Below are 25,467 nucleotides of genomic sequence, written 5' to 3'. Positions count from 1 at the left end.
AAACTAAGACATGGAAACCATTCACAGAGGGTTTGAAAACCCAATTTACAGGGTTTTTTTCACACAGACATGATCTTACTAATGTTCTAACCCTGACATATAAGAATGTGTGCCTCTGTAGCTGAATATTAAGACAATGACTGCTCTCATATTCCTTGTAGCAGTGAATTCCTAGAAATGTAGGTGATTGCTAAGATTTGCCTAAGAACTGTCTTGCTGTAGTTAGTTTGGACAAGACAGAACTACTGATCTAGTTGAGCAGGATTTTTGCTATTGCTGAAACCTTTTTGACAGCCATCTTGTGTCTTCAATTACTTATGTGTGATCTGAAAGAAAAAGACACTTTCACAGAATCTAATACAGTAAAAAAAACGCCAAACAATTCTGAGTTCCTGTGAAATCCACCCTTGTTTATCAAAATATTCTTAATGTTTGTGAGAACACAACTATGCTTTGGACTTGGAGGCAACTTAAGAACCAGATTGAAACAGGCTAGTTTTACCCTTTTGATGGGGGGGCGTTGTGTTTTTCTGTGTTTGTGGTTTGTTGGGGTTTCTTTTAACAGCAGCAGAGTTGACAAGGTAGCATTTGTGCATCTTCAGTTTGCCACTTTTATTACTTCAACTTTTATTAAAGATTGTAGAAGCACCTCTGCTTCCCCCCAGCTCCCCTGCCCCCATACAGTTCATAAATATTCTGGGCTATGCCATTCATTTTTAATGCTCTTCTATTCCTTTTACTTCTTTCAGTTCTTGTGTGGTTGGTGAAAATAAACCTACGCTGCAGGGATGCAAGAGGAGCAACAGCCTGAGGTAGGGCTTGGAGCTGAAGATTTTTTTTGTCTTGGTAGAATTGGAGGGAAGGTCAAGACTCTGAATCAGCCAGGTTCTTCCACTCATCCTCAGGGAAGGTCTGCAAAGTCAGAGGGTTGAGACTACCAGTGTGAGACCCCTTTTAAAACAGGGAGGTGAGGGCTGAGTGCTATTTTTTGGCCACATTTAGGTTGTTCTTTTCAGGGTCCTTTTTCCTCCAATTGCAAAAGCTTAAAAAGGGTCTTTTTTGTTAATTTACTTGCAAGTGAGGAATTGCGAAAAATAGCCTAACCTATGAGTTTAAACCTTTAGGAAGAAAAAAATGTTTTGTGAGTAAATCACACAAATTGATTGTATATAAACAATCTCACTGTACATAGGTTAAGTGCCTTGCCAGATTAAATGGAGGTGCTTTTTTTCCTACCCTTTCTGTTCATTTTCTTCTCCTTTCATATCCATGTATCTCAAAAATCTTTCTGGTCTAATAGGTGAAGCTCAGGAAACTTTTTTCTCTTAGGAGATATAAGAATGTTGGTTCCTGTGCCCTGTAAGATAATTTAAAAAAAAAAAAAAAAAACCCAACAAAAAATACTGACTCTTGATGTGGTGCTCAGTGCTTTTCTCACTGCAATGTTGTAATGTTGTTATGATGACAAAGCCAGCATAAGTGACAGGATTAATTCCATATGTTAGATGGATACATTTTTCCAAAATATTTTTGTAACCAGAGTTACGCATGCAAGCAGTAGAGTTAAGCCATATGTTGTGATCAGAAACTGAGCTGGTTGTTAAATTAGATTTGTGAATGTAATTGCAATTTGCGGTGTAATTGAAGTTTGCAGTTGTCAATGAACAGACTTTTGCTTTGTAGGGAAAGGATGATATGTTGCTGTGAATGTTGTAAACTTTGCACTGTAAAGCAGTGGTACTTTTTTGGTCTTACTCCATGAAATGTATGATAAATTTTGCTTTGCCTTCAGTGGGGCCAAGGTAAGACACCCAGGATTTATTATCTGAAAATTACTGTTTGGCATAATGGAATGCAAGAAGAAATTAATTACTTTTGTTGAAAGCTCTTAACAGTTGGATGTGCTTTGTACAGCCCTGTTTTAAATCTGTTTCAGTATAAAGTAAATAAATCATTTTAACTAAAAAGCTGACATCCATTAGGAGAGCTTGGCTGCCTGCTTGCAAGGTACTTGAATGATGATGGATTCACATCCTGTCTCTAACTTTTTGACATAATGTTTTTCAAGAATTCCAAATTCTACCAATAATCATCCTGATTCAACTTCGAAATTCAATGTAGATGCCTAAAGATAGTTTATAGTTGAGCTTTTCCTGATTCTTAAGTCTCTTTTCTGCACTAACTTGGCCTCTCCAGCTTGGATGACATAGACTGCATGACTGGGATTGTTTGAATTTTATGCACGGGTTTTAAAACTTGCCTGTTAATTAAAAAGAAGAAAGGTTTTGTTAGCTAAAGACCTGCCTCATGTAATTCTCGTGATAATATTTAAAAGTCAGTCTTTGGGAATCTTTTCAATTACCTTCTGATCCTTTAGAGAACAAAACCATGCAGATGCGTTGCATCCTTTTTTGACTTTGATTTCTGATGTATATAAAGTCAACGTAAACATAAACTTTATAAGACTGGCTGTGCATGTTGTGTAATTACCTTACACTTATTCCAACAGAATAAAATATTTGAGCAGACTATTCTAAAATGGATGTGTGTATTCTTGTGAGTGCTGATTAACTTTGTCAGACTCCTGACAGACTAATGGTGGCTGGTAGTTGAGTCAAATATGCCATCTTATAAATGGCAGTGGTATTATAATAAGTGCACATTTTAGTTTCCAACACAGAAAATGCTGTGATGTTAGAGATAAATTTTTTTTTTAATTCTAGAATCAGATTTTTTATATATATATATATATAAAGCCATGTCAGGTATAAATTCTGCCTTTTAAAATAGGCATCAAATAGTTTTTAATATGTTCTTTCTCATACAGCTAGGAGAAAAACTTGTAAAACCACAGACATTTTGAACTGCTGACACTGCTTAAATTATTTACTTGCTTGAATATTGTATGTAGGTTCAAATTGAGCAAACTCACAAGGGGAAAGATGTAGTAAAACATTTCATTATAATTCCCAGCCTCCTTTTGAATTTGTTTTATACAGGCTGCTGCAGATCCAATGTCCTCCTCTGATGCACCAGAAGATGGCCCAAAGGAAACGTCAAGTGTATCGCAGAATATCTGTATGTTTCTGGTTTGACTGGGGAGGGTGTATCACGTTGGAAGTATACTAAGCTAAACATCCATGCCTTTTCCTTACGTAATAAGGATGTGGCTCTTAGCACAAAAGGGAGATGTGAATGAGGTCATATCTGACTTAATCCATTCATGATTTGTAGAAAGGCCCAGTTGCATAAACCAAATTTGTAAAGAGCAGTGACATCAATTGTCAATTTGAAGCTCCCATGCTTTCAAGAGAAAATAAATGGTTTTTGATTTAATAGATACACTCAGCTATTGTTTTAAGCTTCGTTGTGGCTCTCTAAGCCAGAGATGCGTAAGTACGTGTTTGCTTCAGTGTTCTGCAATCTAGTGTTATAATGTTGAATCAGTTGTCCCAAGTGGAATACTTTGTCTATGCTAGCATGATAATGTTTTGATGTGAAGGCCAAGTGTGCAGGGTGTGGGAATAGAAGTGTTCCAGCCAACACTCTCTTGTGAAGCCTGGGAAGAGTGTCAGTCCTTACCTTTTAGTGGTAAGAATCAGATAATGACAGACATTTTTTTCTCAGCAGGAGAAAACAAAGGCTTCTTAGTATTTGCTTTGTGTTTATTGATATAACGTTGTGATGTTAATATATATGATGTTCATTTTGAACAATAGGAACATTCAGATTGTGCTTTCTGGCAAATAATAGGCTCTGAACCACCTTAGGGCAAATTAGTGGGTAACAGCAACATTATTATAATGCTGAAGTTGCTGAATAATCCCTAGGGATCGAAGCTTCCAGAAATAACAATCATGGGAGCACACAAAGCCTTGACTAAAGCTATGGGAAAAGCATTCAGGCCTAAAGAAGCAGATTAATTTTTTATGGTGCTTTTTTCTCTAGATACAGTAGTAGGTTTAATAAAAACGATAGCTGCTCCTGAGAATATTTTCCTTGATTATGTCCTTAAATGATAACATCTGGTACTGCACTGTTCTAGCAGTTTTTGTTCACATGAAACATTATTCAGTCCAGTTCTGAATATGTGTATGAGATGAAGGCTTGAAAAAAATTAATATAAATTAAATCTTGTAAGGGTTACTGAATATGTAGAAATCACTTTTAACTGGGGGAATCTGAGCTATAGATGGCTTTAGGCTAGGATAGTATTTGGGGAAGGTATTGTGCATGCTTCCCCATTTCTTATATTCTTCCTTAGATACCACTTTTGGCCATTATGGGAGGCAGGATGTTTGCTTAGGTAGATTTTGGTTGGTCTGCCATGGCTGCTTTTATGACTGTGACTGAGAGTGCTACAAATGCAACAGCACTGCCTCTCCTTCCTTTTACATCAGTGTTTTCCCCACTCCTTCCCTAGCATCACTATCTGTTTTGGCAGCAACATGGTCTTAGATCAGACCATACTGATTGCAACACACCACATTCTTGGATATTGACTGTAGTAGGCTGCTAAAATGTGAAGGAGGATGTTGGAGGGTGGCTTCTGATTTGGGTTTTTTGTCATACAGTCTTGTGAGAAGTATTTGTGGGACAGATCTGGGGCCATAGCCACACAGTAAAACCAGATTCATGAAACAAATTCATGTATGGTAGGAGGCTGTAATTTATCTGCACCTTTGACATCCTGCCTACAAACTGTTCACTAACTTTTTTTTTTTCCTGGGATTATGATCCTGTTCCAGGCTTCTGGACCACTTGAGACCTCTGCTAACTTGTGCAGCAGCTTGCCAGAGAAAGAGAGTTGGTTGGAAACAAAACTCTACTTTCTTACTTGATGCTATTTTTTATTTTTCCCTAAGATGCATTACTGCTTAAAGATGACTCATTCAAAGTTACTATATTTCCCATTGATGTAAAACTGAAGCTTCTGTATCTCAGTTAATGAGGCTTTCTGGCATTTAACAAGCAACTGTGATGGAACTGATAGATCTTACTATTTTCTATGTCAAACTTGACATAGATGGGCTAAACTCACATTGTACCATTTTGATCTCAGATAGTTTGTTGTTGAAATTAGGGAAGAATGATGGGTGTCCTGACCTGAATACCTCTTAAGGTTTAATTTTCGATTGTATACTGATCCCTGGTGTGTTAATCTCTGAAAAGGCTAAGATTGGTACTGTAGATATCCTGTATGTGCCAGTATGTGCAGGTGACTTTACCAGCACATCACACCAGCGTACATGTGTTGTTATCATTTATACAGATAAAATCTCAAAAGGGAACACCTTTGTTCTAGAATTTTTGAAATGCCTTTTTTTTTTTTTTTTTTTTCAATTTAGTGTATACCTTTTCTAAGTATTCTTTGCTTCTCTATCCACCTCACCTGCCACACAGCTTCTCTCTTTCCCTTACTGAACTGCGTGGACAACCTGTCCCAGTGTCCACACGGTAGGAAACCTGGACTGAGACTCATGCTTGGAGGCATCCTCTCCACTGGTGGCACTCTCAATGATGTAGCCTCAGAATTGAATGTAAGATTACAGTGGTAAATCAATGGCCTTTTAGCTCTGCTCTGCTGTTTAGTGGTGAACATTTTTATTTTCTGTTTTATTTACCTGCACTTTATAGTCATGTGTGCTTTTGTTTTCTGTTTTTATTTACATTTATAGCTGATGCAGATGCATTTAAAATTCTTCTGGAGATGAAGATGAAGAAGAGGCAGAAAAAGCCGACCTTACCAAGCACTGTGACTGAACTTGACACTGAGGATGGTTCTAAAGTATATGTGGTTGGAACAGCCCACTTCAGTGACAGCAGTAAAAAGGATGTAGTGAAGGTAAGTACTGAGTGGGAGCCTGTTTTGCTGGTTAAGGATACCAATTAAACTCGGACACCAGAGTGAAAAGAGTAGGCGTATTTTACTGGGGATAACCAATGTAACAGTGTAATACAGAAAACATGCAGTAAGAAAAAGCAAAATAGTGCACTTAAAGCAACAAACAGGAAAATAGAGGGTAATGCATCAAATCATTACTACACGAGAGAGAGAATAGTGATTAAGAAGAATACATCACCACTTGCACACGTTACCATCATCCAGCCCTGCAGTGGCTGGGCAGCCCCGGTTACAGCGAGGGTTTGGAGAGCCTGTCCCGGCAAGGGGGAAATCCTACGCGGTGCGTCCCCCATAGGTGAGGCTGCCAGAGTCGCTGCAAACGGGCCCAGCCTTATATACCAGAGATCGACAAGCCAGAATAGCTGGCACCTTTGTTTTGAGCGGAGAATTTCTGGTTTCATTCTCTTGTTGGATTCCACCCAAAGCCTGGCTAGGGCTTGAGGGGGAGAACCAAGGGAGTTTCTGACAAGGCCAGATACTTGGGTTCTCAGCCTTGAACAAGGCTAAACAAGGGAAGTTGGATACATTCTCTCCTCACTCCTGATTATATTCTGTCTAAGCTGCATCTTTCACTAGTGAACTTACATACTTTGTTAATGATTCCATACTAAGTTAGCAGCTTCAGCTTGGGGCCTGTTCAGGCTTCAGTATTTCATCACTTTATCACTTTTTACATCAGCATAAGTGGGTTGTTATAACTTAGTGCAATACCTACTAGCACAATGGTTATCAGTTATAAAATACACAGGATTCATCTATAGGTCAACTCTGGCTCGGGCTGGTTGTCCAAGCCTTAGCACTTCAGAGCCCTTCAGCAGCATGTTTATAATGTTGTCAGCTTAGCGTTAGGTACAGTGAAGTTCAGCTCTCTTATGTGATTCTGTGCTGTAATCTTCAGACACTTTTTTTTTCTTGTTAGCTGTTGGAGGGCTAAGAGTGCTGTGGGGTGAACTAAGAGGCATGCATATTATCTTAATAGTTTTTTTTGATGCAATACATTCCTGTCCCATCTCAAATATTTTTATTTGTCCTTAAACAACAAATGCAGATACAGTGTTGTCAGTGTTAAAAGTAGAAGTCTCACTAGTGAAGCTTACATTGCCTGTCATGATACAACATTGCATCAACAGTGCATGCTGTGGTTGCATACTTAGTGATATGAGTATGATGCTGAGAATATGCAAAGCCTAGAACAGAAACTACAGTTTACAGCTTCTCTGTGCCTGGGATGTATAATACTGAGCTGTAAAACCATGCCAGCCCAAACTTGGATTCCATTCTCAAGATGCAAATAGATCCAAAGCTCTAGTGAAAGTAGGAACTATTTCATACTGTACCTTGTGATGTTCCAAGTGGCTTTATTCTCCAGGACCTAGCAGGTGGAAATCTTGTGCCAGAATCATCAACTCTGGTTCTTAAAAAGCTTATTCTGACTCAGATTGCAAATGATCGCAGAGCATGGTTAAAGGAACTTTGTGAATGTGGAAAGTTCAACATTTTTTTTCTTCTCCCCCTCCCCAGCACCATGTAGTCTTCATCTTCCTGTCCCAAAGCATCCTGTAACTAAAGCATTTCGCTGTCATCTTCCTTAATGTTTTTCTCAATACATAGCTATTTGGAGAAGTCTTATGTACCCTTTCACTGTTCTTTTAATTGAAAATGATTGCTGCAATGTGCTTTTATTAAGTCCCTTTTCTTATGAAAGTATAGATATTGGCTGCATTTCTGTTTAATCCTTCCTAAACTGCTGCAAATAACTTCATCTTTTTCAGACAATACAAGAAGTGCAGCCTGACGTAGTTGTGGTGGAACTATGTCAGTACAGAGTTTCTATGTTAAAGATGGATGAAAAGACATTACTTAAAGAAGCCAAAGAAATAAATCTGGAAAAACTTCAACAAGCTATAAAGCAGGTATGATTCCCACAGTGAGAATGAAAGGTTTGTGTTAAGAGCAATTTGTCAAGTTGCAACCAAAATCAGTGTTCCCACTAGCTGGTAATCTAATACTAGGCGCGAGTACCATTACACTGGCAAAGTTAGGTTTGGTTTTACTTTTTTCAGCTGGAGTACTGAAGGCTTCTGTTCCACAGCAGGATTGTTTGGGCAGTTGTTGACCTCAGCAGAAATCCTCCTGGGTTTAACAGTTCCTCCATTTGCAGGACAGAAGTCTAACTTTGTAGTATATTTAAACATTATTTTTATTCCTGCAATCTGCATCTCTATCACAGTTATTTAGGGAGCACTTAATTTTGGTATTGTCTGTCTGTTTAGTCGCATTCCTTCTTCATACTACTGTGTTGCTCTTTTTAATTCTCATCCACTTGTCTTTTGAGTAGTTTCTAATTGACAGTAGTCCTTGAAGGAGGTTTTTGAAAAATTTGGGCTGAAAAGTGTAGGATTCTGTTCAAATTATAACTACTCCAGCAATTTGACACTGTGTGGGATGTGTGCACAAAACAAGTGTTGTCCTGTATTTTTTCAGTTTCAGTCAGTTAGCTTGTATTTAAGTAAGTTTATCTAGGCACAGTGAAATAGCACAAAGCTGACTTAAAATTGATAGGTTATTTGATTAGAATGGCAGTATGAGGTCAATAAGAAAAAGAGTTTCCAGTGTCCAGTTGAATGAACAAATTCATAGATTGTTATTTTAGTTGTGTGGTGATTATATATTGGAAATGTTTTATTGATGTAACTGGGGAATTTCAAGGATTGCACCCCTCTAAGAATATAATCTGCATTCATGCAGAAGCATTTGCAGTGGCTAGGGGCTTGTCTACTTGTGTGTGTATGTGCATGCATATTCAGTCAGAAAGTGGGCAGTAAGACACTGAGTTAGGCAATAATGTCTTTCCTGTTTTCTTTATTTATGTCCTATCAAAGGAAGCAACATTGCAACACGCTTGCATATTGCATGAATTACTACATCCATCTGTTTATTTTAGGTAAGGTGGATTGTTCTGATGCATATAGTTAAAAGAATGCATGTTCACAACAACCAGAGCAGCAAAGCTGGGGGTCTTTTCACCTCATCAACAGGCACAGATGCCTTTTTTAATATCAAACCTAAATGCAACAGGTTTTGCTGTCCTTCTCTGTTAAGAGGAAAGGACAATGAAAAGGACATTTTGGTTTTTTTCTCTGTGATGTAAATTTGTGTTGGCAGCCTCATAATTAGCACTTCTTACCAGGGCTTGAAGTGATCTTGTTTGCAGACAGTAGGAAACAGACTTAGCTCCAAAGCCAGAGAATAATACAAAGATCCTTCCTATTGTTACAGCTCAATCAGTCTCCTTTGTCACCAGGGATAATGCAAATACTAAAATTTGGACACTGTGCCTTTTAAATAATATATTTGTCTATAGTCTCGACCAAAAAAAACCCCAACCCAACCTTTCCTCTTTGATTCCATAGCACCATGAGTTATATAGGGAAAACCAGGAAAAGCAGTCCAGCTGTCTCATGCTAAATTATTAGTGTCTTTGGTTTTTTCTCTCATAAAAAATCAAACCTGATGGTAAGTTGCTCTGTCGTACTTCAGTTGTCCTCTCTCACTGAATGTGCATTCAGGCCCAAAAGTTACACCAAAAGTCAAAACTGCTTGTAGCTTTCATCCTTGGGTATCAAATTAGGAAATGAAAACGGTGTCCTTTTATAATCACCTGTATTAATATTAAGCAGTAAAAAAATTGCATTTCATTGCTTGTAACTGAACTTGGAAACTGAGCAGTGTTAATATGAAACTATTATGCGCTTGCAGTGGGTCACCAGTATTCACAGTTTATCAAGCAACTGTTGCAGGTTAAAAACAGGCTTTCTCCAGGCCCCTCCTTGAATTTCAAAACTCTTACAGTTGATTGCAGAGAACTACCTGTTTGGTTTCCATTAAGCAAAGCAACACAGTGCAGACTGGTATGTGGCCCTAGTGCGGATTACCTGAAGATGTACAGTAACAGTTGGTTTAAACCAAACTGGTAAGACAGGTTTTGTCTTACCTTTTCCCTTGGCTTCCTGTTTCTGCTGTCCCTTCTGTGTCCATGCTATGGCCCCGTGTTAGTTTGAACAGGGCTTGCTTTTTACCTGCGTCATGTCCCTATGTGACTGTATGATTGCTGGTGCTGACACAGAGGAGGAGCTGAAAAACCTTGTTCTGGGGCAGAAGAGAAAGTGGGCTGGTGGCAGAAAAATCTTAGCTCAGCCTCACTTTTTTTAACCTACTCCTTTAGGCTGAAGTTACCTGTGCAGGAATATTGTAATACTGGGGGTTTTTTAATGTTTCTGGCCAGTGAAAAAGCTCTGGTTTTGCACTATGTAATACAGCCCTCCATGTTTAGGTAACTTACAGAAATGTCCTGTTAAATAAAATGGATGTAATTTGAATTAGTAGGTGACAGGTGCATCCATATGGACAGGAGCAGGCTACTGTCAATTGCTGCCTTCACTTGTGCTTTAAAGTCTAACCTCAGTGCACTTGCTGCAGTAGCACCACAGCCAGGTGGCAAGACTGTGTTTGCACAGAGCTGCATCCATGGGAATTAGGGTTTTTTAAAAAAATCCAGAGAACTGAAATACAAACAGTTTGTTTCTGCCCACAGTCCTGCTAGTTAGTGCTGGATCTGTTATTACAGTTAAAGAGTAGCCTCAAGGCCAGCTCCTTAGGTTGTGTTCCCATCCATATGTAGTATAAGCGTTTCTGTGCTGAATCTAGTGGAAGATCTATCTGCTTCAGAAGCCCTCTGGCAGCTACTAATAACATGCCTGGGGAAAGGCATTAGAACCTGCAACCTGGGTATTCCTCTCTCTTCCTGTCCTTTTCACTGTCTCCATGCTAGACATGGTGTCTGATAGAGTGTATTTTCCTCAGTCATCCTTTCCCAAGCCTCGTGAGTATTTAATATGTTTAATCTCATATGTTTGGTATTTCTTTACACATTTTCTAGTTCAAGTATCTTGTTTTAAAGACAGGAGTCTGCTAAAGATTGTACAGCAGTGCATTGATGTTTGTTTTCTTCCTTTCCTGGTAATCCCTCTTACTCTTCTTGCTTTCTGACTGCTATTGAACACAGGGCTGATAAAATTGGTATTTTGCTTTATCTCTCCTGTTTGTTAATAGCTCTGCATCCCTCTGCCTGTGCAGTTAAATTTCTACTTGTGCATTGCTTTGTGTTCATGGCTGTTGCATCTAACCAGTGAAATTATTGCCAGCCACTCAGGATTTAATGTTTGTGGTCAGCTTTCCTTTATCTGACATTGAATTATCTGGTATTGATAATAACCTCTTTTACTGTTTTGCTCCCATCATTCTTCCTACATTTTGCTCTTTATCCCTAACAGTATCTGGCTGGACAGTTGTTGCTGGTTGCTCTACATACGGCTGCTTGTCACCTTTTATCTCTTTGATGCTGAGTAAATACAGCAGGCACTGAGCTTCATGCAGGTTAAGAGCACAGATGACTCGGACACACTGCAAAGATGCATTCCTCTGTTAGCCAGCAGAATGAATCTTTCTGTCATAGTGTAAAAATGCAACTTCAATCCTGAAGGGAGATTATCCTAGTGTTCTTTATTTGCGGGCATGTTTTCTGAACTTCAAAAGTCCCCCAGGCTTTTGAACTAGATCTCAAGGATGCTCAAAACCCTTTTTCTCACTGCTCTTTCTTCCTTCTCTCTCACCAGGAGACCAGCACCCTGTCTTTCTGCCATGCTTGCTAGTTTGTACCATGATACAGATAATCAATTGGCTTTGAAAAGAGCCCCTTCCTCTTGCCAGTTCTGGTCCTCAGTGTCTTAACTGCAGAAACTGCCTACAGCCTTTGGAGAGGTCACACGAGCATCAGATCTGGCACAGGGTGGGTCATTTGAGCATGGCCTTGGGAGCAAGGAATGGAGACCAGGACCTTCCTCTGGTAACTTCAAGCAGTTATATTAAAAGCTGTCCCATGTAACTGTATCTTCAGTTGTGTGAAGCTGGTGATATAGCAGGAAATTAGCCTTTAGTGAGGGAAGGGGGAATATCCCTTTTGGTAGTGTTATGAACTGATGCCAAATTGGAGGAGATGCATAACCAAGGTATGGGTTACAGGTGGGGGCAGGTGACACTCAGACAGAGTCTCCAGTTGTAAAAAATAACTGCTTGAGAACAGACAGACTTGAACAGAAGGAAGAGCTCTGGATGGATTTGTTTGAGATGGTTTTTTCATTCCTTTTTTCTAAAAGGATAGAGAAGGGAAGTTTTGCCTAAGTGTAGATGGGAGGTTTTTTTTTTTTTTTTTTAAAAAAGAGTCGTCTTGATTTTAGGTCTCTGTTCAAAAAGTACTAGCGAGGAGAGGCCTTCAGTTTGCTTGTGGGAGTGAGTCATACTCAGGACTGTGAAGTCTTTTCTAAGGTCTTATGTGCTGAAGTCATGCACAGCAATTTCTTGCACAACACTAGATTCTGTGTTTCTGCATCTGTTAACCTAACCAGTCCCCAGCCTGGTGTTTCCCGGGTTGTGTAAGTTTTTATGATTAGCCCACTAGCTATTTTCCTTTCAGTATCTCCATAACGTGGTGTTCACTGCACACTCAGTAGAATTTGCTCTTGTGGTCCCTTTATTTTATAACCAAATAGATTAAGAAAAATGCACAGTATGAGCTGTTTTGCCAGTCAGTTATTCAGACACTTTTTTCAAGCAGATGGAGTAAATACAGACTGAATAAGTCTGGCTGCCCTCCTTTCTTTTCTTAACTCTGTCATACATTTTTGTTGAAAGGGAAAATGCTTTGGCTGCACGCTGAAGTGAAAAGCTACTTCCCAACTTGTAAACTGAAATAAAAGAGCTGTATTGATCAATGAATTGGCTCCAAAAGGTAGCTTCAGTGCTATTTCTTCACTAAGATAATGAATGGGTTTTTTTTTCACGTCAGAACGGTGTATTCTTCTGAGAAATCCACACAGCTTGTTGATTTTCTTTTTTAAATGTTTTTCTCCCTCTTCTGCCAGAATGGAGTCATGTCTGGATTGATGCAAATGCTGCTTCTGAAGGTTTCTGCTCACATCACAGAACAGCTGGGAATGGCCCCAGGAGGAGAATTCAGGGAGGCTTTCAAAGAGGTGCAAACTTGAAATGGTTTTTCTAAGGTCAAATTACTAGCCTTTTGCTCCCAGAGTCAAACTAAATAAAACCATTTGTTAGGGACTAGAAAAGAGCACTCTGGCCATACTTGTGCTGAAGCCTATGAAGTAGTAAGAATCATCTTAGGCTTCAAAGTGTACTCAAAAGTACAGAGGTTTGTAGCCCTAAGGGTCATGAAAGCAGCTCCAAAAAGGCTTCAGATGGTAAGGGTTTTTCCTGATTATATTTGTGATGGAATTTGTTTTCATTTTGTTAATAATTTATTTTGTTATTTTGTTCTTGTTAAATAATTATTTTTGAATTCTGGATATGGATCATGGTTCCACTGTTGGTGGTGTCAGGTTTTCAGGCTCTGAAAACCAACTCTAAAGCATTAATGAGATCTAACACATTCATCTAGAAGATCCTTTGGGGAAGTTACATATCTGACTGGTCTATTAGTCCTGTCTGGTCTTTTAACATTCCCTTTTGTACTACTGCCAGCTGTGATACTGGGAAGTAAATGGTAACTGGACTTCTACTGTGTATCACAGCCACTCCTTTTTTGTCTGGGAATACTGAGACACTGTTTTCATTGTAGGTATCCACCTTGCAGAATATATCTTGTTATTTTTATGTAAATTAGGTACTAGTAAGGAAATCTGAGCTAACATAGCTGATAAAAAAATCTGGAATAATTTGGTGTTTTTATCCTTAATAAAAAGAAGACTGTTTCAAGGCTTATTTTCCTGAGCGTTCTGGACCAGAGTAAAACATTTTAAAGTTTCATATTCTAACTGGGAAAGAAAAAATATATTAGCTCAGTCCTGTTCTAAACATGTTGTGCATAAGAAAATTTTCTAGAAATTGTGCTGTGCTAAAATCTGTCAGTTTAAGCTGCAGCAGAGTCTTACCTCACGTTGTTGTATGGTATCTGGCGTCAGTTCATAGAACAGAATCTCAGAATGGTTTGGGTAGGAAGGGACATTAACGATCACCCAGTTCCAACCCACCCTGCCACGGGCAGGGACACCTTCCGCTAAATCAGGTTGCTCAAAGCCCCATTCAGCCCAGCCTTGAACACTTCCCAGAGGGGGCAACCACAACTTCTCACCACGCTCACAGTAAGGAATTTCTTCCTAATACCTAACCTAAATCTACCCTCTTTCAGTTCTTGTTTCATAAGCTGCTTCTTGAATATACTTTACCATGACGAACCGTGACAACGGTTACTGATCCTGACAAATCCTAGGTAAAAGCAAAATGACAAGTTGTTTCACCTTAGACTTTATTCAGATCCAGATAGATACTGAGTCCCATCTGTTCACCTTTAGTCATAAGTAGGAGCTTTCTGCTTAGGTAAAAGTAACATAAAGAAAGTGGCAATACATGTTTTTACTCTAATACATACTGCATCTTGTAGTTGATGTTTTCCTTTAAGAAGTAGTATTTTTGAAATTATTTACTGCAAAGCCAGGGTATTTTTGGATGTTAAAGTACACTATTTGCTCTTTTTTAAGATACCTTGTATAAAACAATAAGATGTTCACTTAATAAAGATGTACTGTGCTGCAGTATGAAATGCTGATTAGTCATTTGTACTTCTCTTTCAGGCCAGTAAAGTACCTTTCTGTAAATTCCATCTTGGAGACCGACCCATCCCTGTTACATTTAAGAGAGCAATTGCTGCACTTTCTTTCTGGCAAAAAGTCAAGCTTGCCTGGGGCCTTTGCTTTTTATCTGATCCAATCAGGTATGAATAAGCATGTCATACAGCTGTCAGGGTGAATTGTTCAGTTCTTCAGGTTGACTTTAGTACAAGCTGAAAGTCCTCATACCCAGCTTGATGCACTGAAACTTAAAGTTATTAAGAAGGATAAGTATACAAACTACTCTGAAATAATCTGTATTTTTGAAAAGAAAGCTGGCTTTCAGATCATGTTCCAGCTCTGTCTTTTGACACATTACTTCCAGGTGAAGTGAAAGATTTGGTGCTGAAGAATTTCTAGTGTACTTAAGAAAAAACTTTTTAAAATTGTTTTTGTATTTTTATGCTGAAAATAAAATTTTTCCCACTACTGTGTGTGAGTATTGTAAACAGAAATGAGTAGGGCCTCAGTGTGCTATACACCTCCTTAAGATTTCCAAAGGACTTAGGCCTGCTGTGCTAAGTCACATCTGGATCAGGGCAGCTTGAGAACTGAATCTTCTGTCAGAGCAGATTTTTGGAACAAGAGAAAGTGTTTAAAGTCAGCCATCACATGAGATTTTACAGAAAATGGAGTAATAATTCAGCATCAAATTTGTGTCAGTCTTGATAGCTTTTCTATGACCTGTTGAAAGCTAACAATGCATTTTACCTTTTGGTTGTCCCTGTTGATGTTTGTAGTGTCCTTTTGATCTTGGAAACTAAAGAAAGCATGTTTGGCATCATTCTTCAGTAGACAGTGATGCCAAAGCAGGTGATTCTGTTGCCACAAAATATGGCTGTACCACAGCCATGGGTGCAAACAGAAGGGTAAAAGCACCTATAAAAAATATTACAACTTTACATTATTACTTGTTACAGGCACTCCTGCAGGTTGTATTTATTTCCTGCCATTTCCTATTCTTCTGTTCAGGGAATTGATTTATAACTTTGACTTCCCTGCTGAAGACTTGTGATTGATGCTAGGAACCTGCAGAACTCTTTCCATCCCCTCTCTGTGCCTTATGGTGTGCTTTTTTAGTTCTTTAAATAGAGCCTCTCTGCATTTAGTGATCAGACCTGCTTCCTGTGTGTTACCTCTTCTAAGCTTATTAACATATACAGAAAGTGGGGCACCTATTTCCTTTGAAGCCCTGCTGCTTTTGCTCATTTGAATTGTCAGCTTTCAAATTGGGAAGGGTGAAAATCCAGTTGCGCTGCCTGAAGGCAAGTGACCTCTCTTCTTCCCTTTTCCCTCACTGTAGAGGCATTATTAGGTATCCGGTTTTACAGGTTTAGGGAATTTGTTTTGAAGAGAAGAACTGGGGAAGAACAACTGTAGAGTGTGGGTTTATGTGAATAATGTGTATAATATCCAATTGCTTTCATTCATTGGTTTGTCTGTATTGGGCTTTAAAAGCGTAACGGATACTGAGAAAACTTACCTTTCTTCCAGTAAGGATGATGTGGAGAAATGCAAACAGAAGGATTTACTGGAGCAGATGATGGCAGAAATGATTGGAGAATTTCCTGATCTTCATCGAACGATTGTCTCAGAGAGAGATATTTACTTGACCTACATGCTGAAGCAAGCAGCAAAGCAGATAGAACTACCTCGAGCTTCAGAAAGTAATTGTTTTAAAGCAGATATCATAACCAGCAAGTTGTTCTTTGTGTACTAGTCTAAAGTTCAGTTCTGCTCAGGAAATCTGGGATATTCTCTTCATGTGTCACATGTCACATAAGATTACAGTACGTAAAAATTAAAAAGGGGTATTACTCTTCTATTGCAACCACCTATAGAAGTAAAAAAAATTCATAGAGCAGTAGACTCCAAATTATGATTCCTTTCTCATTTGCTGTTTAAAACTGGAAAATACTAATTAGTCTGACAACTGTCTCAAAAGGCAGGTATCTGGTATTACATCACAGCCTAGACTGCCATTGCCTATCTCACTTTCATCTTAGTACCTCACCAAATTCATTGTCATCACTAGCTGCTCAGGAACACATGTTTTGCTTGACCATGTGTGACTGTGCATGTTTCAGCAAGAATAATGGCATTTCTCTAGCCTTTGCTATTTTGTTGCTGTACGTGATCTTCATGCTCTTCTTATATAAAAGTGTACTGAACCATGGGTTACCTCTTACTTGTTGTCTTAGTATACTGTTTGTAATTACTTCAGTGCAGACCTCTGTCACTGTCTTAAGATTGAAAAAATAGCAAGGGGATTGCACTTACGTTCTTGTATCTCCCTTGCCTATTATCTCAATGATGCCTTCATAAAGTTTGTCTAAACACACAGTATTCCTGGTAGCTCGGTTGATATGGCTGAAAGAGGCACAGATGGATTCAGTTACTTGGTCCAAAGAGCAGGCTGGAAATGTAGTTTTATTGTTGGTACTGTCTGGGTCATGAGCCACCAGAGGAATTGTTTAGCAATTTCCCTGCTCATTTTTTTTTTTTCTCCCCTTCCTTTAAATCTACCTTCTTAAAAGCTTTGTCTCAGGAACACTGGTATAGTAAATGCCTGTGAAACCAGAAGGGATTTAAATCCATTATGAAGGACTTCAAACAAAAGATGGGACCATAAAAGACAAGAATGTGAGGGACTACCTGACTGACAAGTCATGTGTCTCTGTCTTAATTAACAAGAGACAATGCCAGAGACAGTTTTGTTTAGAAACTGTGCATTTATATTATATACATATAACCTGTTCTATGCATTCATGTTCACAAGAAGTGGAGGGAAAAACAAGGGGCAAATGATATGCTTAGGATTCATAATAAAATACAAAACCCCACAATTCAAATGAGCAGAATAAGACATCATCACCATTGTCCAAATCATTTGCTGTTGTAGGGACATAGTAGAGGGAAATTCCTGGATGCCATTTGCAGGACTCAAATTTTGGTCTGATATATTCCTAAACTAGGTCTGATTTGCTCCTAGCCTTTGTCTGACTATTTGCCTGGGTGAACTCTTCCACAAAGATTGAAAATGAAACTTAAACATTTAGGGTTTTATTCTATCTTTACGTCACACAAAATATTCTGGGGGATAGAAGTTTCTTCCAGGACTAAGTTTCAGGCAGGGCTTTAAACTGGTATCATCTTTGAATCCTGCCCAGAAGCAGAAAGGCATGTACAGATCGAGGTCAGAGTGGATGTGATGTGCTGTGGACAGCCCTTTCTGCTGAGGTGCTGTGTTCTCTCTCTGTTGTAGTTGCAGCTCTGATTTGCAGCAGCCATAGAATAGGCTGGGAAAAAGCAAGTCCAAAGAAACAATTTCAAAAATGTGTAAAATAGTTCTAGTGTTTTCAATAGAGTTTTGTTTCATTTCAAAGAGGCTGCTTTTCAAATTTTTTTTTTACTTATTCCTGTAAAAATCAAGGGTGGCTATTTAAAGCAAGACAGTGGAACTTAGATTTTGTATATATGTGTAACTTTCCCCAGAGGAAAGCAGACTGATTACTATTACTTAGAAAGTTTTCTGTGAATTATTTTTGTGTTGTGGTCCCACTTTTTTACTGGGGGGAGGGGTAATAACAAAACTTTTCAGGAACAATATCTTAACTTCTGCTGCGTGTTGTGGAGTTTGGATAGTAGATGGGAGGGTGAGAGCTGGCATGTGTTGTAATGGTGACTGGCTAGCTGCTGGACACAAGTGGTTCAGGTTTTGCTGTTACTTGCTGAGGCCCAGTCTGTAACAGTGAACTTAAGAGGCAGGTGTGGTTTTGAGCACTGTTCTCTGATTGTTCATTCTGCTTGTTAGCCCATGTCTTGTCACAATTTGGATGTGTGCCAGCTGCCACTGTCCAAAGTGGTGGAGAAAGGTCTCCATTTAGGAGACAGCAAAGACCAGGGCTGTTCCTGATAAGCAGTAGAGAAACATGACCCACCTTGGGAAGGAAAGAAAATAATTTAACTTGCATCTGCTGAGCCTCTCACCCTGAGGCTGAACTATGAGGCTATGAGCCCTGGCCAGGTTTGTCTACTGAAACAAACACTTCCTGAAAATCCAGACAACATGCTGATTATTTTTTTTTTTCAGACTTTCAACATAACAAGCAGTAGGTGAGATGAGTGTTAACTTCTGGTATGTAACAGTTTTAATATCTAGTAGTAAGAGTCCCTACTACTACTTGGAAAAATCAGTTTTGTTATCTCACACTTCACCTATTCATTTATAGCTTGAAATAAGTTCTTTTACTGATATGTTCATTTCTCTCCATCTCTTTCTCAGCTGAACCTAGAGAATATATCCCAGCTGTTGTAGTTGGTGTTGTTGGGATGGGTCATGTACCTGGAATTGAAAAGAACTGGAATTCTGATTTAAACATCCAAGAAATAATGAGGTAACAGTCATCCTTTCCCATGTGTTGACATAACAGGTTCTCTTGCTAAAAGACAGCAGTAATTGGTTTGGTTGGAGTTTTTTTGGTTGGTTGTCACAGCTTGAAGAAGCATCACTGTCATTCCTGCCCTGTCAGCTCGCTGACTTGCTGTGCAGTGCTTGTAGATTGTGCTTACAGCAAAGGAAGAGAAAATATGAAAGGAAAAAAAGTAAAAAGTTGGATATCAAGGGAAGTAGAGATGAAAAGGTGCCCTTGTCTCGGGGGGGGGGCGGATATCCACATTTAAGGCTTTTAAAATGAGAATTCAAATGAGGTCTGTAGAAGATGGTATAAGCAAAATAAGGCTTCCAGTCTAGCTTAGGTAAATATGAACTGTTGGATTCAAAGCTGTTGTTGTGTCAGGACACTGCTGGCTCTGGCAAGCTTACTGTCACCGTTGCTCATAGCCTATTTATAATTATACATATAAGTAATAACGTGCTTTAATGAGTCTAAATACAGGCTGATGTAAGCCACATATCTGGTGAACTCTCACTCCAAGGTACCTATTAAAATAATTTATGTGCTTTGTAAAAGAAGGAATTGAAGAACCAAAATGTTCAGACTACATGTATCCTATAAAGCCAAATGGTCGGAACTTCAGAAGTGTAGGAAGGTTTATGGTATGACCTGGTAGTACTGGTCTGTGGTGGTTTAGGGTAACAGAGCCTTTGAAATACTGGCACTTCATTTTATCACATCTGTTTGCTGTTTATGTAAGCACGTCACCCAGCTCCTCAGAGGCTCTGAAAAACAGAAGATACTGCCCCACCTAAATGGTGTATTTAAGCATCTAAAATATGATTTAGAGAGACTTTTGGTGTCTGGATCCAAGAATGCAATGTACAGAAGCCCTGCCTCGCTATTTGTAAGTCTTTCACCTGGAGTCACAAACTAGATGTCCATATTCCTCTGCACCCTCACAAATAACCTGTAAAATGAGGTTGCCCAAATCCAAATAATTGTATGGTTAAGGCTGGCTGCATCATTGACATCGCAGAACTGAATAGCTGAAAGCCTGACTGTATGTCTTCAAGTTTACATAGAGGATCTTTTCCATCAAAGTTTAGTCTCTTTGACTTGATTGTCTTTACTGTGTCAGTGCCATAACTAAGTGGAATGGTTACCAGTATCTTTCATAGGACACTAATATTACATTAACTTGACTTTCTAAAATAGTATGAGGCAAATGACATTCATAAATTTACTATATTTGAGAATCATTTCTCATTAAACGCTTTACCTCTCATGCTGTTGCACTGCAGTTGCAGAGCAGAGTTATGAGGGGTTTTTTGTGATAGTTGTTGTTGCCTTTCTAAAGTGAAAAGTTTTTAAGACCGTTAACAGACATTTAGTTAGGTTTTACAGGTTGGAAAGTGATCTTGGAAATTGTCTGGATAAAAACATACCTTTCTCAGATTTCTAATTTTTAAGTTCATGCATTGAACCTGACTGAGCAGACCTTACTATTTGCTTCAGATTGTTATGAATTGATTTTTTTTTTTTTTTTTTTAATTGCACTGAGGGACTGGAAATGAGAAAGAATAGAGCAGCACATAAGAAGGTGCAAAGGAATGCCTTTACCCCATCCTTTGTTCCATGTGTATGCTTTTTTAAAGCTGCCTGTATATTCCCTTAATATGCAAAATCTTACCAGTAATAACTTTGTCCTAGCTTGAATGCATGGATCTAAACTCAGTTTAGTTGTATCCTCTTCTCAACACATCTAACCTGATTTGAGTGTGCCCATAGTGTTTTTGCACTACTGTGACTGATTGCTTCTGAATACATTAGAAACATTTTCTAGGTATAAATAAATGAGAACTTGTGACTTCTTTGAAATGACATGCAGAGACCTCCGAGTCACCTGCGAGAGGACTCTCAGATGCAGTGTAGGCACACTGTGGGTGCAGGGCCAGCTGAGGTACTGCAGGGCCTCTTAGTGAAGGTGCAGGGCTATGTGTGCATGTGGCTGTGCTTTCAAAGCCAGATTTATTCTGAACATTTTGCTTCGTACACTTAAGTTCATAGGTAGATCTGGTGTGCCTGTTGTCCTCTGCCCTCCTGGTTCCAGGTGGCCAGTGCAGGGACTTCCAAGTGGTTCTGAGGAGACCTCTAAGCCAGCAATACCTGCTGGACTGGAGACAGCTTCATGCAAAGCCTCTGACTTGTCTGCACTCCCCTGCAGAGCTCCAGAGGCCGAGAGCGTTGCAGGGGCTTGGCCTCCATATGCTCATGCAGGAGCTGCAGCTAGGCTGGTAAGCCTGCCTAGCATCTGGGGTACCCCTTGCAGAAACAGATCCCAAATCTGTGCAGGGGCAGCCAGCCTGGCTCCAGACTTACACCTTCTGGCCACACAAACCTGACCAGGTCCTGACACGCATTATCCAGAATACCAGTGTACTGTGTTCCGCCATTACCCTGAATGACAGTGAGTTGACTGTACAGGTGTTGAACTTAGAAGAAGCACAGGACACAGCCTGAGTTTTGTCTCTGTGCAGAGATACGCATAGTAATATTATAAACAGTTTAACAAATGATACTAACTTCTAGTGTTCTTAAAGAAGTCTTGATGTTGCCTTGGTTATTTTGTTAGGGTGATGGACAAATCAAAGTCCGCAGCCATTAAGAGTGGCATCATACATAAGTGGAAAAAGCTTTATTGTTATTTATTATTGTTGTCGTTGTTACTTTTTAATTTAGATACAGCTGTTGAACATGAAAGTGTATGTTGTTCGTTCATGGCACATTTGTTACCTGAAGGTCTCTGGCACTATAAGGGGGAGGGGAGAAAAGATCCTTGTTTTGACTGGAAAATGCCTGTTCTTTCCAGCTATGCGGGTGTTAACATTGTTTTATGTCTTTTGCTTCAGTGTGCCTCCTCCATCAGCTTCAAGTAAGATTTTCAAATTTGTCATAAAAGCAACAGTTTTTGGACTGATGGGATATGGCTGCTACCGAATAGGTCAAAGGACAGTTCAGTTTATTCTCTCGATGCCAGCAGCACAGAGCTATCTTCAGAAGCTGACAGAAATAAGGTCTCAGCATTGAACATCGAGTGGAGGCACTATGTGAAGAAGAAGGTGGCTGAAAAAGGGTGATAGAGGCAACAAACATGAACTGGACTGAAAGAAGAGTGAGATGAAAAATCTAGTCAGATCGATGCTGAGCAACACTGAATCACTGTATAATAAAAGATTTGATACTAAAGTTACACCAGCTATGATCTAATGAATAGGTTTGATTCTTGGGGAGTGTGTTGCATGAAACCACATGATTCCAGATTGAGGTAAAAGAAATATGTATGCAAAAATATATATTATATACACACATACTGTCTGTATATATAATATATATTACAGATTACGTAGTACAGACAGCTTAAGCTGAGTGTATGTTCATGACTTCTTTACCAGAGGAACAGAACAACACAATGTAACCTAATTGGCTGCATCTGCTTTGAAGTTCAGGGACACTTGTCTTGAGTGATTCTTTGCTTTTTTTTCCTTGGGTATAATAATACCTAGTGGTCATTTCTGGTGCCAGAAACTTTTACACGATTTAGAAGGACATCTTCTCAATGTGTGTTTTATACTTAAAACATTTAGGCTTTTTTAAACTTAAGAGCTTTCCAAAAATTTCAGAATTGTACAGGCTGTCATACGTACACTGCTCAAATTTTTTACAAGCCTTACTGAAGAACAGGAACGTTGCCTTTAGATTGCATCCCTTGTTACCACCACCAGTTGAGTTGTCATTCTCCTGCATAGAGAAGGTATAGCCACACCATCAGAATGCAATGTGGTTTGTGTCAGATGTTTACAGGACGCTCTGTTCCTTTAGATTAGCTTATTTAAACTGTATTATTTAGCCAAATCCTGCTGGATTCAGTATTGTAAATTTAAGAGACTAGAACTACTGTACAATTTACTTTGTTGGACCTTTCATTATTGGGACAAGAAGTCTGGAATTGATAGTACCTGCCCCTCATTTTTGATACATGAAAATATTTTATTTATCAGTGTAATTTCTCAGTGGACGAATATTTTAATCTATTTAATAGAAAAACAGTGTTCAGTTTAGTTGTTCAAACTAGCATTTTATTTGGATTACTTGCTATTTATACATAGAATTATGGGTACTTCAAACTGCTGTGGTTTTCATTCTTAATTATCCAGGACAGCCATCCATCATCGAATTTTGGTTTTGGTTTTTTGGGGTTTTTTTGAATCCCAGGTTCATACTTCATTTGCATTTCTTTTAGTACCCTTTATACAGGATTGTCAATGATTGTAAAGTACCCTCTGCAATCAGCTAGTCCCAGTTCAACAACACAAATAACTGTAACTGTCGTATCAAAGTTTTAGCCTGATGTATTTGAATGGAAGAGTCCCATTTGCTCCTCAGGCTCATATACAGTTGCTCATCGCTTCAAGTGAAGTTTTCATCTGTATTAATTTCTTTTGTGAGTGAAAGATAGGAACCAGTGTGTGAGGCAGGAGGAGGAAAAGGTGATGATGTGTGTTGTGTGGTATTTTCAGTTGGTTCAGTAAAATCAACAAACTGCTTTTAGTAGGGTGTATTTCCAAAGCCTTGTGTTGGAAATCATCCCATACAGTCTGTTGTTTGCTGCAAGTATGTACATGGATCTTCTGTGCAGTGTTGGCTTTCAAGGTTTTTTTAATGAAATTGAGTGTCTAATGCTCTTTGCTGGGAGCTGGTCTGTCCATGCAACCTGATGCTTTACTGCCTTGCGCTTCGAAAACGTTTTGAGTCCCAGTGCAGCAAATCATTTAAGTGTATGTTTATCTTTAAACCTATTAAATCTAACGTGATCCTGCAGAGCTCTTAAGATGATGCTTGGTGCTTTTCTGGATCTGGGCCTTACAGTTGTGCAGGGAATAAGCCTTAGGAAATGAGAATGGCAGCAATTCACACTTCTTTGACACAAAGTGTAAATGATAACACAGAATACAGTGGAGGCTGGTCCTTTTATTTTCCGTCTATCAGTGCTTAACAAACCACCAGCCATCTCTAGCAAGAGGAAATGCAGCATTTGTAAACAATGTATAGAAGACTAGATTGACTGCCCGAATTTTGATTCCTGATACTTTTTTCTTAAAGGTTTAATGTATTGTTTACAATTAAGCAGTCCTATTTGAGTAATTCTATTACATCTTATGTATGTTTTTAAAAGATGAAAGCAAAAGCTTAAGATCATTCTTCTCCTGGCTTTACTGACCTACCAAAATGTTTTGTTTGTTGTTTTTTTGAGAATTTTTTAGCTGGTAGAATTCAATATATTGATGTTTTGCTTTAAGTTATCTACAGATTTTTAAGGTATCTGAGATATTTTAAAAGCTCTGTAGATCTTTGATATCTGTGCTCAGGTAATTTTACACAAAGGAAAACAAATCTAAGGTAAATTTTAGATATGAGCCTTAAACTTGGGTGGGACTAATGCTAAATGATTGTCATGGAGCATTCTTGCAGACTTAATGTTTTATGCTTCTTAGCTAGAAGTGATTACTGTGTAAGTTGTCTGTTCGTTATTCAGTTATTCTCTCCAGTCAATACCTTAAGTCTGTTTCACTCTTTTTTTTTTTTTTTTTTTTTTTTTTTTTTTTTTTACAAAGCATATCATCAGATTATTCAAGGAGCCTGTTTGTGGATGGAGAATTTGCAATTTATTTTCCCACTATTGCAAACTGGCAGATCGTACGCATGCACTGTTTACTCAGTAGCACTGGAAAGTCTGATGAATTTGCAGACCTAACAATCCTATGAATCCATACATAAATGCTCAGTGTTGTATATTCAATGTGTTGTGCTGTTTATGTAATATAATCAGTGGTTTAGGTCCATTCTCTTCTGTCCTAGTCAGTCCATTCAGTGTTAACAGCATCCTGTAAAATTTAAATATATGTTGAATTGTCCCAGCCCCACCTCAACCTTCTGAAGCCATATTGTATTTTTTTGGTGACATGTACATCTGTTTTATGCATTTGTACATGGGATGTAAATTTGAAGTATTTTTAACAATGTGTGCCTTTATTCTAAAGTGATTTAAAGTAAACAGCAGTATGTTCTATGATATAAAAAATAAAGTATTTTAACCACCATTTCTGTTGAAGGCATTTATTTTCCTCATAAATCAGTATTTTTGAGTACAAACACCGGTTAGCTAGATCTAGTACATTATAATGTCACCATCTAATACATTTTTCTGAACAAGGAGGTCAGTTGGAATAAATACCTCCTACTGAGGGGCATCTGAGTGTAGTGCTGAAGTAGGGAAACTAGTTTACCTACCGTATGTAAATTAGTTGAGAGGAAAGGATGAGTTTCCCTGCCCTACTGAATGTGGAGGGAGACTGACTTCTTA

At 38.7% G+C, this 25,467-nt stretch overlaps 1 protein-coding gene across 2 annotated transcripts in view; it reads left to right on the top strand.

The window, feature by feature from the left end:
* TRABD (TraB domain containing) overlaps positions 1–24,671 on the top strand; it is a 35,421-nt gene extending 10,750 nt beyond the window's left edge. Inside the window, exons 1-10 of one of the 2 annotated variants that reach the window (XM_074903234.1) lie at positions 784–812; positions 3,000–3,078; positions 5,404–5,540; positions 5,679–5,845; positions 7,678–7,818; positions 12,886–12,996; positions 14,611–14,750; positions 16,141–16,313; positions 18,932–19,043; positions 21,956–24,671. In XM_074903234.1, coding sequence (XP_074759335.1) covers positions 5,711–5,845; positions 7,678–7,818; positions 12,886–12,996; positions 14,611–14,750; positions 16,141–16,313; positions 18,932–19,043; positions 21,956–22,133 — 990 coding nt within the window. In that variant the 5' untranslated portion in view covers positions 784–812; positions 3,000–3,078; positions 5,404–5,540; positions 5,679–5,710 and the 3' untranslated portion in view covers positions 22,134–24,671. Of the gene's footprint in view, positions 1–749; positions 813–2,999; positions 3,079–5,403; positions 5,541–5,678; positions 5,846–7,677; positions 7,819–12,885; positions 12,997–14,610; positions 14,751–16,140; positions 16,314–18,931; positions 19,044–21,955 lie in introns of those variants that run through there. The other variant, XM_074903233.1, reaches the window with a different exon arrangement.
* Positions 24,672–25,467: the final 796 nt, after the last annotated feature.

This window comes from Athene noctua, chromosome 3, assembly GCF_965140245.1.
Source record: "Athene noctua chromosome 3, bAthNoc1.hap1.1, whole genome shotgun sequence".
NCBI classification, from domain to species: Eukaryota; Metazoa; Chordata; class Aves; order Strigiformes; family Strigidae; genus Athene; species Athene noctua.
The sequence above is the reverse complement of the archived record's forward strand: the minus strand, read 5'-3'. Positions and strand labels throughout refer to the sequence as shown.